Below are 20,236 nucleotides of genomic sequence, written 5' to 3'. Positions count from 1 at the left end.
CCTGTCTATACGTATACTTTCTATGAAGAAAGTGATTGATAAACAATTAGGCAATTAATCGATTGCTTTATTTTACGAAATTAAAACGTAACAGACTAGAAAAACTTAAAAGTACCATTACATTCACCTTTCATAATAATGCATTTTCGTTCTGAAATCGTATTTTATGTCATCTTTTATATTCTCAACAACTGGTTTAATTCCTGGGTCGTGGAGCTCCTCGTTGTATTTATTATCTTGATTAACTTGGGTTTGTTTCAAAACGTTTTGGGTTAAATGATACAAAGATCCTTTGTGGACGTAAGGCGGAAAGAAGGGAATTCTCGCTGGTGTGTTATACAATTTTCGATAGTTGTACCCGAAAATCGGTTTTGGTTTATAAAAATACTGCTTATATTTTAAATCTTTTCCAGGGTATGGTTTTCTTGGTAGTGGTAAAGTTGCTTCAAATAAAAAATGGTATTTATCAGCTGCTACTGGTTCTGGAAACGTTATTTTCTGTGGCCCAAATCGATGGTTTGTTAAACTTGGAGTTGGAATTATACCAAAATTTGGTTCACTAAAACATTCAAATAAAATTCAAAAAATAATATTTGTTATTTTTAGTATATTAGTTCTAAATTTAAGGAAATACTTAAACCATAACATTCAATACGATAGAAGTTAAGTTTTATACAATAGTATAGTTTATAACTGCTTCGAATGCTTGTCGAAGCTTTCGGTGTATTGAATGGTTTAAAAAAAGAACGTGGAAGACCATCGAAAAAGTGTAAAAGCATTGCAAACATTTTTGGATGAGGATGACGCACAAACACAACAACTCAGGGATTGAAAGCCATGGTAAACATAAAGAAGATGGAAAAATGAGTTCTACATGAATTGACGAAAGATAACATGACAACCGAAAAACCACTTGCAGCGCTTCACTTCTTACGAAAATGGTTCGATGTATCAAATAGGTGACTGACAAAAGTAGCAAAATGACCACCAATTTTTATGCCAAATATTTGGTAAGAGTTATAAATAACCGCATCTTTCCCAACTTGACAAAATAGAAGCAATTCAGTATGTTGCTGACTGAAGAAAACTGCTGCGCTCTTATACATCTAATGATATTGATTTTGATCAGCATCCTTGTCAGTTTTTATTGTTTTTATCTAAACGACAGTTGGTGGAGAAATTGGAGAGCAGATTTGATAATTACTAGTGATGACATTTTTCATTGAATACAACTTTACTTATATCAGGTTTGTCATTAGCAACCTCATTGTAACAATCCTAATACGATATATAAAATCTCTTGTTGTAGTTTCGTCTAGTTTTCTTCTCTTCGTTTATAATTCATCATCACATTCATTACTAACAGAGCTGTCGCTGTTATCACTTTCGATTATTAATTAAAGTATCCTCTTTTTAATGCAAAAAGCCATTTGCAAAAATCACTTTTAGTTCTTGAGAAAAAATTTTTGAAATGATCGAAAATTTTTTCGAATTTTGCAACTTTCGCGGATTAAGTTTTGAAAATTCGTATAAAATCCAGTTCTTGGAATATAAGTATGAAAATTTCCCAAAGTGTTAATAAGAGTGTCCTCTTTCCAATGAACCAACACGTTTTGATAAATAACTTTTATTTTTTGAGAAAACAATATTTGAAGTTTTGATAAAATTTTCGATGTTACAATTTTCATCGAAAATTTTCATAATTCGCTATAAAATTAATTTCTTGAAGGATCTTTGTGGAAATATCACCAATTATTAATTAAAGTATCCTCTTTTTAATGCAAAAAGCCGTTTTAAAAAATCACTTTTAGTTCTTGAGAAATAAATTTTTGAAATAATCGACAATTTTTTCGAATTTTGCAATTTCCGCCGATTAAGTTTTAAAAATTCGTATAAAATCCATTTCTTGGAATATGAGTATGAAAATCTCCCAAAGTGTTAATAAAAGTGTCCTCATTCGAATGAACCAACGCGTTTTGAAAAATAACTTTTATTTTTTGAGAAAACAATATTTGAAGTTTTGATAAAATTTTCGATGTTACAATTTTCATCGAAAATGTTCATAATTCGCTATAAAATTAATTTCTTGAAAGATCCTTGTGAAAATATCACCACTTATTAATTAAAGTATCCTCTTTTTAATGCAACAAGCCGTTTTGAAAAATCGCTTTTAGTTTTTGAGAAATAAAGTTTTGATATAATCGACATTTTTTTCGAATTTTGCAATTTCCGCCGATTAAGTTTCAAAAATTCGTATAAAATCCAGATCTTGGAATATGTCTATGAAATTTTCCCAAATTGTTAATAAAAGTGTCTTCTTTCCAATGAACCAACCTGTTTTGAAAAATAACTTTTAGTTTTTGAGAAAACAATATTTGAAGTTTTGATAAAAATGTTCGATGTTGCAAATTTCATCGAAAATTTTCATAATTCGCTATAAAATTAATTTCTTGAAGGATCCTTGTGGAAATATGACCAATTATTAATTAAAGTATCCTCTTTTTAATGCAGAAAGCCGTTTTGAAAAATCACTTTTAGTTCTTGAGAAATAAATTTTTGAAATGATCGACAATTTTTTCGAATTTTGCAATTTCCGCCGATTGAGTTTTAAAAATTCGTATAAAATCCATTTCTGGGAATATGAGTATGAACATTAACCAAAGTGTTAATAACAGTGTTCTCTTTCCAATGACCCAACCCATTTCGAAAAATAGCTTTTAGTTTTTGAGAAAACAATATTTGAAGTTTTGATAAAATTTTCAATGTTACAATTTTCATCGAAAATTTTCATAATTCGCTATAAAATTAATTTCTTGAAGGATCCTTGTGGAAATATCACCAATTATTAATTAAAGTATCCTCTTTTTAATGCAACAAACGGTTTTGAAAAATCACTTTTAGTTCTTGAGAAATAAATTTTTGAAATAATCGACAATTTTTTCGAATTTTGCAATTTCCGCCAATTAAGTTTTAAAAATTCGTATTAAATCCATTTCTTGGAATATGAGTATGAAAATTTCCCAATGAGTTAATAAAAGTGTCTTCTTTCCAATGAACCAATCCGTTTCGAAAAATAGCTTTTAGTTTTTGAGAAAACAATATTTGAAGTTTTGATAAAAATGTTCGATGTTGCAAATTTCATCGAAAATTTTCATAATTCGCTATAAAATTAATTTCTTGAAGGATCCTTGTGGAAATATGACCAATTATTAATTAAAGTATCCTCTTTTTAATGCAGAAAGCCGTTTTGAAAAATCACTTTTAGTTCTTGAGAAATAAATTTTTGAAATGACCGACAATTTTTTCGAATTTTGCAATTTCCGCCGATTGAGTTTTAAAAATTCGTATAAAATTCATTTCTGGGAATATGAGTATGAACATTAACCAAAGTGTTAATAACAGTGTTCTCTTTCCAATGACAAAACCCATTTCGAAAAATAGCTTTTAGTTTTTGAGAAAACAATATTTGAAGTTTTGATAAAATTTTCAATGTTACAACTTTCATCGAAAATTTTCATAATTCGCTATAAAATTAATTTCTTGAAGGATCCTTGTGGAAATATCACCAATTATTAATTAAAGTATCCTCTTTTTAATGCAAAAAGCCGTTTTAAAAAATCACTTTTAGTTCTTGAGAAATAAATTTTTGAAATAATCGACAATTTTTTTGAATTTTGCAATTTCCGCCGATTAAGTTTTAAAAATTCGTATAAAATCCATTTCTTGGAATATGAGTATGAAAATGTCCCAAAGTGTTAATAAGAGTGTCCTCTTTCCAATGAACCAACTCATTTTGAAAAATAAATTTATTTTTTGAGAAAACAATATTTGAAGATTTGATAAAATTTTCGATGTTACAATTTTCATCGAAAATGTTCATAATTCGCTATAAAATTAATTTCTTGAAAGATCCTTGTGAAAATATCACCAATTATTAATTAAAGTATCCTTTTTTTAACGCAACAAGCCGTTATGAAAAATCGCTCTTAGTTTTTGAGAAATAAAGTTTTGATATAATCGACAATTTTTTCGAATTTTGCAATTTCCGCCGATTAAGTTTTAAAAATTCGTATTAAATCTATTTCTTGGAATGTGAGTATGGAATTTTCCCAAAGTGTTAATAAAGAGTGTCATTTTTCCAATGAACCAACCCATTTTGAAAAGTAACTTTTGGTTTTTGAGAAAACAATATTTGAAGTTTTTATAAAATTTTCGATGTTGCAATTTTTATTGATAACTTTCAAAATTCGTTATAAAATTCATTTCTTGAAGGATCCTCTTTTAAGGAAAGTATACTCTTTTTAGAGTTGCTTCATGAGTTAAATCAGCATCAAAAAAGTTCCTTTTGTATCATGGATCCAAATAAGTTGACATATCTTATCAGCTTTCTTATTAATTTCATTTTTATTCAAATATCGCAATAATGTGGCAATGTACGGTATCACTTCAGAAATGCACCAGAAGTTATTACAATAATGGCTATTAGGTATACCGGATAAGCAGATATCCAGCCGAAGGGAATGCCGAATATCCGGTATCCGGCTGTTCGCAAAATCACTATTCGTTCCATCACCAGTAATTACCATAAGTAATGCTCTTTACCTTCCCAGTTTCAATTTCTACCCAAAAAGTACTATATCATAATTTTTGGATGAATTGGAAGATATATTCTTCTATGATTCATAAAGTCTCAAAGATTTTTGTCTGAAAACAAATAATCAACGCGCAATATCATCAAATGCTTTCTTTCATCTCAAAAAGTGTCTGCGCATGATTCTTTCTTTTTGCACTTTTAATGCATTAATCGGGTGTTGCAAGTAGTTGAGGTATTAATTATCTTAATAATTGAGGCTTTAATTATATGATCTTTTGACGTCCAAAATGTAGGTAGTTGTTGATTTTAAGGATTTGGCAAAAACATTATTGGCAGTATGCACAGAGTGTGAATGTACTGTTGAGGTGACGTATTAGAACCACATTTTGTACGATTATCAACAAATAATTTGGTGTGCTTACTGAAAAACAATGAATTTAAGATTTTTAGAGCAATATTTGAATTTATTAGGGATTGTAATGTTGTCATGTAAAGATCCTTTGGGATGTACTCTCGAAATTAATAAACTATAATGCCAAAAAGCCAATAAAAACTTCGAGTGGAGAATGGGACATCGAAGATGTAATTCCGGGGAAAAAGTAGGCCAACCAAGTTAATGTCAAGTCTAAAGAAGCATCTAACATTTATTACTATAAAAATTACCTTTTACCGAAAGGCAGATAGAAACCTCTTAATCTCATAATTAATTAAAAAGATAAACATATTAATAAACAATATTATATATGAATGAATAATTTACGACGTTCTTATTACTTTATCCAATGTTAATTGAAAACTTATGTCCTTCGTAGTAAATTAAAGTGAAAGCGAATCGTCAGTTTTTAACGTACCATCAAATCGTCTTGTTCTAGATGGTATTTTACGTAATGAAAACCTTTCTCGATTCCTTTACATTACATCGGATATGATGCAATTTAGGCTGTTATAAAAAATACTTAAATAACTATTTTATGTCATAGAATGCATCTATAAATTGGAAATACCCATCATGCTTTTTTAACAACACATTTCTTCACGGAGAACTTGGCCAGCTCTAAATAAGGATTACAGGTTTACAAGACTCGACTTTACAATCGATTGAGTGAAAACAAAAATAACTTTCTGATTTGATCTTGAAGATTTATTAACTTCTAAACTGTAACTAATTTTTTTTATTCGAATAAAAGATATGATCTACTTTTATTATATATTCACACTTTGTCCTAAAGCTACTTTCTCATTTGTCATTTAAGACAAAGATAAAATGTTAAGTAAGTGTAAAGTGATGCATCAGTTTTGAAAGCATCGTTATTAAACGATTTTTCAAATCCGTTATAGTAGATTACTTTCTACATAAATATTCTTGCATCAAATAGATTATTGCACTTTTAATCGCTTCTCGTTTTCTACTCATAATAAATATAGATATCGGAGATAATTCACGCTTATTGAACACGAATATGTATGTTTCTTTTTTTGTTTATGTTACTAACGTTTCCGCTTTGTATGTTAAATTGTGAAACCCGGAATAATATTTTGCATAGTTGCATATTTAAGATTGAAAAAACTGTAACAAAAAAAAATAGAAACAAAGAAAATTTTAAAATCTAGTGAAAGTAAAACAAGTTGTTGTAATACAACGTTTTGGGAAATCCACGTTGATTGATTCAACAGTGTTTCATAATGGACATAAAAAATAAATTGTAAACATCCGGCGATTAAAAAATGTATCAAACAAAGGTTACATGATTAAAAAATTGATAATTAGTTTAAAAATGATTTAATTAAAAATTATTGGAAAATAATGAATTGTAAAAAAATGGTTCAAGGTTTAAATGTCTTATTTTAAGGTAATTTTCTCACCTACTAATGTCTATATCAAGTTAATTTATTATTTTACGTAAATCGTAAATTGACGAGTTTTTAAATGCATTTCTATTATTTTTAAGTTTAAATTCGATGTGGGTTGAATGTGGGTTAATTAGAGAAATGTTAAGGACAGCAAAAAAAATATAAACTATTTGCATTGTTTTAATAATAATTACTACTGTTGTTATTAAAGGTTTGCTTTAAGTAATGTAATTTTTAATTTTAAATTAATGTTAGTACGTCACAAAGAAAATCTGCTTTTCAATCAGTTCTGCGTACAAAATAGAGGTCCCCATTCCCCAAGCGATCCAGTTATGCATGTCTGGATTTTAGCTGGATTGTAATAAAGACAAAAACTGAATGTATTCCGCGGTTTTGAGTAAAGTTAATAAATATGGTACTAGTTAGGTTCCCAAGAAGGCAAAGAGATGAGGAACTAAAAAAGTGTACGAAGTGTTGTCTCAATATTAAAACATTTTCTGGATGTAATCTCAGCTTTCTTTTGCTAATACATGATATGTTTAACCAATTTACAAACCTTCATTTATCATGTTTTTTATAATGTTATTGTAGAAATTAAGTGAAGATTGGCAACTTGCTGTTTGCGTAGACAATATTAACGTAAAGTGAACAACAATTGAGTTAGCAAAGCAGGCGTACCTTAAAAACAAAGAAACATGCGATAAGGGCCGAATTGGAAATTAATACACAAAAAAGAAAGATATTAATACACATAAGAAGAAGCTGAACCACACGCATTCCGGTAAAATATCATCGAGCCAGTAGTCGACCATCCGCAACTATAAGTTAAAAAAATGAAAGAGTAGTAAAATTTCCTCTTTTAAAATTTGTGTCAATAATTAGTTACCAGTGTCTCTCATCCAAATTACAAGCAAATGAGTAAATAATGATGGTATATTTGTCATTTGACAAAAGTGCATACCGAGTTGAAGGTTTGAGCTAAGTAAACCTGGATTTTTAAGAATACGAAAAAAGCAATACCTGAAGCAATACGAAAATGGTCCAAAGAATTGAACCACTTCTACTTACGTTCGTCTACTTTGTCAGAAAGTATTAGAAATTGCCTTAAACGATGTGGTCTTTTTCCACTAGACCCGAGAGTTTGGCTGTAGATTTTACAAAATGCGTTCAGAATTGATTAGAAAACCCAACATTGAATAGGTTCAATTACCATGGAAGATTTAAATACGACAAAGAAAGATCTTTCTCATTTTAAAGAGAGAGATTGAAACCAAAAAATATCGATGCAGATAAAACTAGTACTGTCTTAGATTATTTGTGACAATCACAAATTCCTAGGACCTCAAATCTAGTGACAGTAGAAACATATGCTATACAGGCTGATGAAGCATTAGCAATAATATTCATAGGACTTAGTTACGAAGAAGAAGAGTTTAGGAATTATAAGTGTTCGTTCTGCTCCTAATCTTGTCATAAGAATTCAGTTCATTTCTTCAGTAGTGGTTAAGATTCCATTACTTAGTACATTTTTTTAAGTTGATTTGTTATCTTTATAATTTTTGATTTAATAAATGAGCATATGTTCTTGTCAAGACTAAATAAAAAATTAAAACATGAACATTTAAATGATTTTTATAAATAAATTTACTGAAAAAATATTACGAGTTATAAAAAATAAGCTGACTGCAGACTGAAGAAATACCGGTCGACCACTGGACTTATGCTGGTCGACTCAAGGGAGGAAATGGTGAACTACTGGCACATTATCCTTTTGAACCTTTTTTAGGATAATTTTAGTTTTACTTTGTCCTGGCATGAATCGGTTGTAGATTTCCAAAAGGAAATGTTCTACCTATCTTAATTTAAAAAGATGAGTTTATTGTGCCTTTAGGTCTATTTTTTATTGGCTTTTGAATTTGAAATATGTCTTAAGTGGTCGACCACTGGCGTGTTTACCCTAGAACGGAAAACTAAGAAATTCTTAGAAGAATTAGTCTTGGTAACAGAGCTTACTTTGCACTGTCTCATATACCAAGATCAAAAAAGGTCCATCGTAACAATACACTTAAAGTATTTAAGATAATTATAAAACATATTATATGTAGATACGGAGCATGGGGGACCAAATATATCGAATTTTATCAACTGCTCGGAGAAGCTTCCTTGTACAGTTCAGCAGACTTCAAAATCTGCAATAGGCATGAAATGTTGGTAGGGTGGATAAAACTAAGGGGAACTCTTAACGCTAGAATGCATAGGAAAAGACCGGTGGGGAGACCCCGAAAATGCTGAAAAAATGAAGTATCCGACAATATACGCGAACTACTAAGAGTGAGAATGTGGCGAAAAGCAGCAAGAGATGGGGAATAAAAGAGGCAGAAGATAGAGAAAGTCAGGGCTTAATTTAAGCTGTAGTGCCATAGAAAGGTCATTCACTTGTTTTATGCAGTGTTTAAAATAAATGAGGTTCTAAACTTTACCTCAAGTTTTCTTAGACATAAATCTGCATATTATTCAATTCGTTTGCCAAACACAATGAATTCATTTTCATATTATGACCTTGAAGATGTAGACGGTGTAGATGATAATGATAACAATTTAGAAGAAAATTTGATGGTCACAATGTAAAGGATCATTGGTTAAGTATAATTGAAAGAATATGTTGAATGATTGAATACTTGTAGTCTTTTGTAATTTATGTAGTAAATGTCGGTCGTCATAGCCTATTCAACTTATTCAATCTAATAATGGTGCTTTTTCGCTGGTACTTTACAAGATCAACCATACTAGCTGCACATTATTCAATATATTTTATGTTTTTATGCCATGCAAATCATAACTCAAAGCTTATAAGATACTCATTATTAAGTACTTTTGCAGACTTCATAAATCATGTCATTTACTTTGTCAATTTTTATACAGCATACTCTCTAACAATTTGTTTACTCGGAATTCTTAAAGCCAAAGAGATTGAGAGATGCAGCAACAACCTGGCAAGTAGATATTCTGAAGAAATTTAAGATGATGTTTTGTCATAATTGATTATTTTATCACTTTCTCAATATAGTAATAATAAATCTATATTTTTTGCATGATAGAATCCATGCCAAAATGATAATAATAATAAATAATTTCAAACTGAAGTGGCAGAATCAAGCATCCACGGGGTTTCCCTCATGGTGACCTTTAAGCTTCTACGGTGAGACCTCGGCATCCCTGCGTAACATTCCCCCAGATCTCAACGATGTCCGAAGATGTTTTAAAGCACTCATCGACACAATATAACCGAAAATCATTTTTGTTGCTGGTAGTGTCATCAAAAAGGAACGTGGACTACCACATTCAACCAGTTTTGTAGTCACCACAACGACCCGCTCGTAAAAATGAGACTGCCCTTTAGCTTTCGGATCGTAATTGTCTGCGAATACCTCATCAAGGCCTCCATTTTCATCCGTGTTGATGGTTCTTGTTTTTGAATTGAGAGAGTTATTCAAACATTAATACCACTGTATCTTCAGTGATGAAAAACAATTCCATCTTTTTTGTTGTGTTAATAAGCAGAAACTGAATTATTCGAGTGAAACCAATCCAAGAGACCAAAATCCAACAGAAGCGAATACATAGTGATCATGTGACAATAGGGTCACGAAAAGCAATTATTGGGACTAACTTCTTTGAAGAAAATCAGAGCTATATGTGAACACAATCAAAATTTGTTAGCATCATCGCCTGAAGAACTTTATTAAATGTCTGGTTTCAACAGAACGAAATGAGGGCTCATTGAACATGAGTATCAATATTAGTTTTGAGGAATAAGTTCACCCTTAAACCTCAAAATCGAGGTTTATAAAGGTCGTACCATATAAAAAATAATGCTTAACGATTTGTAAGGTTTAGTAGAATGCTTTGAGTAAAAATATACTTTGCATAACAAGGAATGAGGAGAATTTTAAGAATTTTATTAATTCCTCTAAAACTCAACCCCGATCTGAATAGCTTCAATCGCTGATTTCTCGAAGAAGAAAAATGTATTAATTGCAGCTTTTTAGATATTTTTTTATTTTGATAACATTTTCCTTTTTTTATCCAACCCAGAAATGAATATTAAACGAATTATCTTGAGAAAGATGTTAACTTAATTGGAATCGTAATCGACACGATTCGGAAACAAGAAATTATCTTGTAGTTGTTTTAAGAGCAAGAAAGTGTTAAGTGCTTCGCAAAGAGATTGGACAGAGAAATTTTATATCTTGATTTAACACTAGTTTAATGAAAATCAATTGGTTTTTACGTATTTAGCATAAAATTAAAACATGTCTGATTTATAATTAAAATTCCAAAAATTCAAATCTTTAAATATACTAAATTATGAGAATATTTATAATAAATAAATTAACCAAATTAACAAAAAATACATACCTCCCATAAGTCGAAGAACTCCAAAATGTAAACAAACAGAAAATTGTAAAAAACTGAAATAAAAATATTTTTTTAAATTATTATTCCGTTAGGGGTTTAAAAACTTAATCACTTTAGTTATTGTACACTTATAATAAAAATATTACCTGTACATTATAACTCCAAATTAACACCATCGTTACTAGATTGTGTCACTTGATAGAGTGAAGTCAGTTCGTCCATGCACTTGCTTGCATCAGAGGCCCCCGTAGGCGCCACCACGTGGGGATATGTGCATAAGAAGAGAGAATTGAAACCCCGATACTTTGGTTTGTTGTAGTAATCCGTTTAGATTGTGAAAGAAACGCGAAAGACGCAAAAAAGGAAGAAGCGCACCGATCTCTTCGCGCCTTTTCTCCCGACGAGAAGGTGAAATCTGAAAATAAAGCGCGCAATTATTATTGCTTCAATCACGACATTTTCAATAGAAGAGACGGTTACTATTTGTTATACCCCCGGTCGTAGTTCCTTTCTTTCTTTTCCTTTGTAATTTTTCATTGTTGCTTTTAAGGTTTGATGATTGTGGTCATGTACTGAGCACGCTATTTGATAATCAGGAAGTCAGGATACTTAATGGGTATACCTATATCTACATAAATAAGCGTTTGTTCCGTTGGAAAATGAGCGGCCGTTGTTTGCAAAATCTGCGGTGCGTGACGATTTCTACGCTTCCCAATTTTAGAGAGAAACTGAAGGCGTTTTCTGGGTCTAATTGGCGTCAATTTTACACACATTGTATCACTAACAAGACTTATAATTTTAGATTAGAAATGTAAAGTGTGATTACCATTTCACCGTTTTATAAGATTGTTGGCTATTGAAACTAGTTAAAATATTTAATTGGAAATAACGGAACATTGCACATAAAATTAAAATAATAATTTAATTATAAAACTTTGCTGTACAACCCGAGGTTAACTTTGTTCTCAATGCGTAATTTGGGAAGCTTAACATGTTCTATTAAGGTGGAGTGCTTTTGCTGATTAAAATAGGATTTGGTAGAATGACTCCAAGGTCTCATTTTATCTCTAAATTATGTATTACATACTCTAAATTTCAGATAATAGTCGGATGAGATTCAATGCCTCACGAATGCCTAGTTATAATGTATTAGAAGTGATTCTGGCAGAACAATAAACACATTCTGTATAAGTTTTAGGATGGTACCAACAGCTGGTGGTCCTCAAGTACCACTCACATCAAGTACCATCTACTCTGAAAGTGATCAGCGCAGAACATTAACCACAAAGTTACGAAAATTTAAGCTGTGACAAACACACATACCAATTCCAGTACTGACATGTATTGGTATGCTGCCAAATTATAGTAAGAGCTTCCACTGCTGCCATCGATATTGACAAAGCCGAAGTCTACGTCAATCAAAATGAGTAAAATAAGCAAAAATGTTTGCAAATGTCGGTCTGAAACTCCCAAGCTTCGGAAGCAATGCAAGAAGTCTATTTATAAATATGATTAGCTGTTCTTTTAAACATCTATCACAGCATACAGGAGAAATTGTCGTTAATCGAAGATATTCTGTGATAGTTGTTAATGACGAAAAGTCTATAGTTACTCAGCGAATCATCAATCCAGCACAAATTGTACAAAATTGGTGAAGAGGACCAAAAAAAAATATGATGTCAAAAAACGCGTGTTGCTTTAGGTCAGTTTCGGAGAGCGATTAAAAAGACGAGGGGTTTGATATCTATAATCTGCAACTTATCATGGGGGTAGAGAGGTTATTGGCAAAAGTGAACTATTTTGGAGAAAGGCTATTGAAAACACCCTTCCACTGGAGTGTGTAACTGATCTTATATCGGCTAAATTCATTTTTATACAACTACGTGTTACAAACCTTGGTCTTACAGTAGTAGATAGAAGTAGAATCGTTAAAATCTATACTAATGATTCAAATAGATAAATTAGCCGGCATAAAATTTACTTCCGACAAAAGACTTATTACAGAACTTATTACGCAAGGTAAGCAACTACCTTTATAACTGAAAGCTTGTTGATACCCTTCTATATCGCGCTTGTAAACAAAAAAAGAACCTTCGTAGAAGAGTAGACGGCAGTACAAAAATTGATTTCGCACAATATGTTATTACATTTGGTTTTTAGATTAATACTTATTGACAAAGAGATGGAAATTTCAAATATATTATAGTTGATTTTACAGCTATTCACTATCGAGATAGTACTCTTTTTACTGAGTATATTCCATCTTCTTACTTCATCCTCTAATATGATAGATGTTTTTCTACATTTAGACCTCCTGTGATCATGACGTCCAACGTTTACATCATCTTTATATTTCTTCTTTTATATGGTCTTCTAGAGGCTCATTTAGTGTCTGGTTTATCTAGCATGGTCTATTTGGCAAATTTTTTTGGAGACTTCGTATTGTCATGATCTTTCCATTCAAATCACCTGGATCGCATCCATCTTACCATATTTTGAGCTCCGCATACACCTCTTCTCGTACTACTCCTTACATGGTCACGTAGATTGACCTCTTAGATTGTTCTGACTATCTGCTTCTGCCTCTATAGGATAAGTAAGCATAAATCTTACACAGATTTCATATATTAGGCTATACTTTTCGTCGACATACACTGGTTTCTGTACATGATGCGCTTTGTTGGCTTCTTTACGTACTTCATTTATAGGATTTCTGTTACTAGAAGTTTCTACTCCTAAATAGTTGAACTTCATGGTTTGATAAATTATTTTATTGTTCACTACGAACTTGTATCTAATTCATCCAAATCTATCAAATATATTATCAAAGTGTGGTGGGTTTGTGACATGGTAAAAAATTGAGATAAAAGTGATGGCAATAGTACTTGTGACAATATGTTATTATCTAGTAATTAGTGATTATAAATTTAGATAAAATACAAAACTGTTTTTGAACTTGGAACAAACTTTTAAGGATTTCGGAGAAAAATGGAAATAAATAGTAAAGAAAAATTTTCTTTTCTTCTAAAGCAGTATAAAACGAGAACAATAAAGAGCAAAAGCTAAGGAATTATGAACAGATGGAAGAAATAACAGCAAGAAATATAAGAAAGTAAGAGTGACACTTTCTAAATGATCCAGCTTTCAGAATGGATGCAAGAAAAATCGATTTTATCACGGAGATCGATAACTTCTTGTGTTTCTTGCCGATTTTAGGATTTAAACAATTTGCGAACCTGCCAATCTTTGCAGGTTTTCATATATTTTTTGCTGCGGTATTGCAGTACTAGCTTTTCAATGTTTCTATTAAGCTCGTTAAACCTTCTCTTCAACTAAGGGAACTCTAGCGATTTAGAATCACTATATAATCTTCTTTTTTCATTGATAAACTATCCTATATATCCACCAAAACATCGACGTCTCTTTTTGAAAAAAGCTTCAGCTATCACATCTACAAATCTTATAGTAAATTTCCAAATGACATGCGAATTCTGTGCTTAGGTACATTCCGGAAGAGTTTGATGCGGCTGAGGTTTCAGCAGGAAGGGAGAGATAATATCTGATGCTTGGATATTTACCGTTGGCATGTTGGGATTTATGAAGGCAATATACATTTTTTTTGCTTTAGTTGATTAAGTATTTTATAATTCATTTTATGTTTTTTTTCTTTTATTTTCTTTTTCGTGTTTTCTTTTTTTTCCTTAATTTTTTGTTCTTTTTTGCAACCACTTGGGTTGGTATGAGCAGACATTGTCTGGAACTCGCCCATTGCGTTCCTTCTTTAATTTAATATTATGAAATAGAAATATGTAGAATGTTATTTGTAGTTGTGGAAGGCACAATAAGGATATATTATTATTATATTATAAGTCTAATAATAAACGGCGGCAGAAGAAACTTGTAATATTTAATAGATGAGAAAGGGCTTGCTGCGTCTACCGATCTCTCAAGGTGATCGTTGAAGTCATGTTGCAGAGCTTACAGTTTTTTAGGTATACTAGTAGTAGCATTGTTATGGATCAGAATACCCAAGTGGTCGTAGAACAACTCTTAAGAAAGAATAACTTTCAAAAGAGAGATTCAAAAGGGGGCGTCTTATATTGTTGGTACAGAAGACTAGATCAGGAGTAAAATTTGAATTGTTGACCATAACGTACATCGGAATTGGCTGATTTTCCTCTTTTTGGCTGGATTTTGGATGAAGTCACCGATAATTCAACAGTAGTCGAATAGAGGCAACATGGCTAAATGGGCATATGTAAATTAAGAATATGTATAATTTATTTGTGCTAATCATTACGGAAAATTACAGAGCGTTGTTCAATGGGGAATTGATTCTGGAGGGCTTCACCTCTGACACTCCTGTTCACGATGATATCATGTTTTTCTATTATTGTCCAGTCTAAATTCAATGTTATTCTTTAATTTAGTTTTGACAAACGATTTCGATTTATTAGTTGTTAATATTTGCATACAACACTTTTAAACTAGTCTATGTTTAAACTAATATTTAAGCCCACATATAAATATATCAGTTGCATGATTTTAAAAAGCAAATATATTAACATTGTTATATATTAACATGATGTGCCAGCCAATTAGAAATAGAAAATGATCGATTTGCAGGGTAGTAAACTTTTAATAAATCTTTTTTGATGGTTCAATAAGTTGAGAAACGATTTATACATTTCTTTTTATAAGATTACCATCTATTTCTAAAATAAATATGAGAAAATTAATACGTAATAATATGTTTAATTAAATTTTATCTTTATTGATTACTTTATACCTTATTACACATCGGAATTTCTTAATAAATCGACTATATAATTAATATTAATTCCTATTTATTTCTAAATTGTTTATTTGGTTGCCGCTACTTCATGGAATTAACTTTATACTAAACGCTAATAGTAAATCAATTATAAATTATTCATATCAATTAATTATGCAAATTACTTAAATGATTTTATTTATGATTGATTTAATGATACCTTTTAATGTATGTACAAAAAATTAAAACGTTTTCGTGACTTAATAGTGTTTGAAAACTTACTCTACTTATTATTTCTTTAATTAAATTCCTTGTAGTTGGTTGTGTAATGTTTATATGTTTTCTTACAGATAAACTTTAATTGTTAATTGACAATTGATTAAAAAAAGTTACTTTCCCCGGTGAGGTAACTGATGAGGTTATTTTATTGCCTTCGTATTTTTCTAATGAAAACCAATCTTACTTCACCAATAATTTCCTGTATTTATTTTATGATTACAGATGTTTTGTCTTTATATTTTCTAATCTAAAATATTTTTTTTAGGGTTGCAATCATTTATTTTATTGTCTGCACTTTAATGATTTTTTAAATTTATAATTGTTATATAATGTAGTAACATTATTGTTATTTATGTTGATATCGGAACAACTTCATGTTGCTGGCACGTTCCCGCCAAGACAATAATAAGAGAGACGCTTGCATGTCGCTTGTTTGTACTTGTTTGGACTTGTATAAAAATTATAACTGTTGGTTAATAAAGTAAATACAATATAATAGTTGTTGATGAATTATATGAACGCTGGTAGTTCGCTTTATTGATAAACAGAACATAAGATATGGTGTCAGGTGTATAAAAGAAAAAAAAAAAGTGCATAAAATGGAGTTTAAACCACCGAAAACATTAGATTTTTCTAATAATCCTGCTGAAACATGGGTTATTTGGAAACAAAAGTTTAATCTTTATATGAAAGCATCGCAAAAAGATAACCTAGAAGATGAAAGTGTTAAAATTGCCATACTATTGAACGTTATTGGTGACGAAGGCCTAAGAATTTACAACACGTTTAAAAGAGATAAAGATGAAACACTAGAAAAAACTATGAAACAGTTTGAAGAGTACTTAATTCCAAAAAGAAATCTTGTAGTAGAAACATTCAAGTTTAATAACTTACAACAAAAAGAAGAACAAACAATAGATGCATACATTACGGAGTTGCGTACACAAGCTGCATTATGTGAATTTAAGTGTGAAAATGATAAATGTAAACAAACATACGAAGATAGAATGATAAGAGACAAGCTAGTTACAAGTATTTTTGACAAAAACGTGCAACAAAGATTGTTGGGAGAAAGTGATATTTCCTTAGAAAAAATTCAAGGTTATTGTAAATCAATTGAATTAGGAAAATATCACGCGCAAGTATTAAACCCTTTAAAAGAAATAAACCAAGTAAAGAAGAAATGTAATTACTGTGGATTACAACACGAACCAAGAAAATGTCCCGCATATGGTAAAACATGCGCAAATTGTCAGGGTCGTAATCACTTTGCAAAGGTTTGTAAGAAGGACAAGAGAACACAAGAACAAGAAGAACGAAAAGGAACACCAAAAGAACAGAAAAAAGAAAAAATAAATGAAGTTCAAGTAGATAACAATGAAGAGGAAATTTCAATAATAAATACCGAAATAGAAGAAAAGGAAGATGTAGAATTGTTCATTTACTCTGTAACTTGTAAGAAAAAAAATTGCTGGTATGAAAACTTAAAAATATTAAATAATGAAATTAAATTCAAATTAGATACAGGTGCTGACGTAAGTGTTTTACCTTTACATATTTTCAATAGCTTAAATGTAAAAAAACAATTGGATTTAACACCTATTACGTTAGTAGCTTTTGGCAATAATAAATTAAAACCTGTAGGGAAAATAGATTTATCTTGTGGTTATAAAAATGTATCAAAGATTATTAGTTTTGTTGTTGTAAACATAAAAACAGAACCATTGTTAGGTTTAAGTGATTGTTTAAAATTTAACTTGTTAGGTAGAATTAATACTTTAAATAAGATTGATGAACAAACAGAAATGCCTAAAAACAAAACTGAATTATTGGAAGGTTACCAAGATTTGTTTGATAGCTTAGGTGAAATAACAGGTACATGTAAAATTGAATTAACAAACAGTGCTATACCTACAATTCAAGCAAAAAGAAAAATTCCGTTATCATTAAGACCAAAATTAAAAGAAACTTTAGAGAATTTAGAGAAAAAAGAAATAATTTCAAAAGTGGACCAGCCAACTGATTGGGTAAATAGTTTGATGATTGTTGAGAAACCTAATGGTCAGTTAAGGTTGTGCCTGGATCCAAAACCATTAAATAAATTTATTAAACGTCAACATTTTATGATCCCGACTAGTGAAGATATTTTTACTAGATTGGCTGAAAAAAATGTTTTTACGGTCATGGATATGAAAGAAGGTTTTTGGCAACTGAAACTAGATGAAAAAAGTAGTGAACTATGCACTTTTAATACTCCATTTGGGAGATATAAATTTAACAGATTACCATTTGGTATATCTTCAGCTCCAGAAATATTTCAAGCTAAAAATTTTGAAATTTTTGGTGACATACCTAATGTTGAAATTTATTTTGATGATATTATTATATCAGGTAAAACAGAAAAAGAACATGATTTAGCACTCAGAAAAGTTTTTGAAAGAGCGATGATTTATAATGTTACATTTAACAGTAATAAATTGCAATATAAACAAAATGAAGTTACATTCATGGGTCAAGTTATATCAAATAATTGTATAAAACCAGATGAAAAAAATTTAGTAGCAATTAAAAACTTAAAAACACCAAATAACAAAACTGAATTGTTAAGAATTCTTGGTCTACTCAAATTTTTTACAAAATATATTCCTAATTTGTCAAAATTAACATACAAAATAAGAGAATTAACGAAAAATAATGTTAAATTTGTTTGGAAACAGGAACATGAAAAAGAGTTAGATTATTTAAAAGACTTACTAACTAAAGTGCCCACTTTAGGAATATTTGATTCCTCAAAATCCATCATAATTCAAACGGATGCGTCAAGTGAAGGCTTAGGTAGTTGTTTAATGCAGGATAAACCAATTGCTTTTGCATCACGAGCTTTAACAACAACTGAAAAGAGGTACGCACAAATTGAAAAAGAGTTACTTGCTATACAGTTTGCTTGTGAAAAGTTTCATAATTTTATTTATGGATACAAAGTAATTATACAAACCGATCATAAACCATTGGTTGCTATATTTAACAAAAATTTGGATAATGTTTCCAATAGACTGCAGAGAATGTTACTCAGATTATTGAAATACGATTTGGAAATAAAATATGTGCCAGGTAAAGAAATGTATGTTGCGGATACATTGTCAAGATCATTTTTGAATGATGTAATTCCTGATGACCCAGAAATGGAATATATAATTCATACATTGTATACGAATTTAAACATGAGTGAACAAAGAAAGGAATCATTTAAGAAAGAGACGATGAGTGATGAAATTTTATCCCAACTAAAAACCTTTATGGATACGAAATGGCCCAGTCATATAAAAAATTTGAGCCCTGAACTTAAAATGTATTTTAGATTTAGAGATGATCTAAATGTTTCGAATGGGTTAATATTTAAAAACACTAAATTATTAGTACCAAAAAAATTAAGACGGGATATGTTGGCTATTATACATGAAGGACACTTGGGTATGGAAAAGTGTAAATTAAGAGCAAGACAAATATTTTATTGGAACAACATGACGAAAGATATAGAAAGATTTGTAAATGGTTGTCAAGTTTGTCAAATTCACAGGAACTCTAATACAAAATTACCATTACTGAACAGAAAGATTCCGACAAGACCATGGGAAATATTGTCATCTGATTTATGTGAATATAAAGGTAAGATTTTCTTTGTCTTGGTGGATTTTTATTCAAACTGGATAGAAGTAATTGAAATTAAAAATAAAACTATTGAACAAATACTGGAATGTTTAACATACATTTTCAGTAGATTCGGTGCACCAGATATTTTAATATCTGATAACATACCATTTAATTCAACAAAAATGAAAATCTTTGCTAATAGTTGGAATTTCAAAAATGAATTTTCTAGTCCTTATAATAGTCAATCAAACGGATTAGCAGAAAAAGCAGTAGGAATTGCAAAAAAGATGTTAAAAAAATGTAAAAGTTATAGTGACTTTATAATTGCTTTAACTGAATACAGAAATTCTCCTTTACCACAATTAGGATTTTCCCCTGCTCAGCTATTGTTAAATAGAAAGATTAAAACAAAAATGCCAACAACAAATAAAGATTTAGAACCAAAAATAATAGAAAAAGAAATAATAAAGAAAAAAATGAGTGATAAGCAAAAAAGTCAAAAAAATTTTTATGATAGAAATGCAAAAGATTTAAAACCATTGACTATTAATGATACTGTTTTAATTCAAAATCTAATTAATCATCAATGGAAAAGAGGGAAGATAGTAGGAAGAGTTAATGAAAGATCTTATGAGGTGCTAGATGAAGAAGGACGAAAGTACAGAAGA

At 30.1% G+C, this 20,236-nt stretch overlaps 1 protein-coding gene across 1 annotated transcript; it reads right to left on the bottom strand.

Moving 5' to 3' along the window:
* Positions 1 to 46: 46 nt before the first annotated feature.
* On the bottom strand, positions 47 to 11,118 carry LOC111414905 (uncharacterized). Its single transcript, XM_023046376.2, has 3 exons — positions 11,011 to 11,118; positions 10,865 to 10,917; positions 47 to 559 (listed from the first exon to the last, which is right to left on the bottom strand). Exons 1-3 carry the CDS (start codon positions 11,038 to 11,040, stop codon positions 124 to 126), a joined length of 519 nt encoding a protein of 172 aa, XP_022902144.2. The 5' UTR covers positions 11,041 to 11,118; the 3' UTR covers positions 47 to 123.
* Between the last annotated feature and the right edge of the window lie 9,118 nt (positions 11,119 to 20,236).

This window comes from Onthophagus taurus, chromosome 1 (assembly GCF_036711975.1).
Source record: "Onthophagus taurus isolate NC chromosome 1, IU_Otau_3.0, whole genome shotgun sequence".
Classification (NCBI taxonomy): domain Eukaryota; kingdom Metazoa; phylum Arthropoda; class Insecta; order Coleoptera; family Scarabaeidae; genus Onthophagus; species Onthophagus taurus.
The sequence above is the reverse complement of the archived record's forward strand: the minus strand, read 5'-3'. Positions and strand labels throughout refer to the sequence as shown.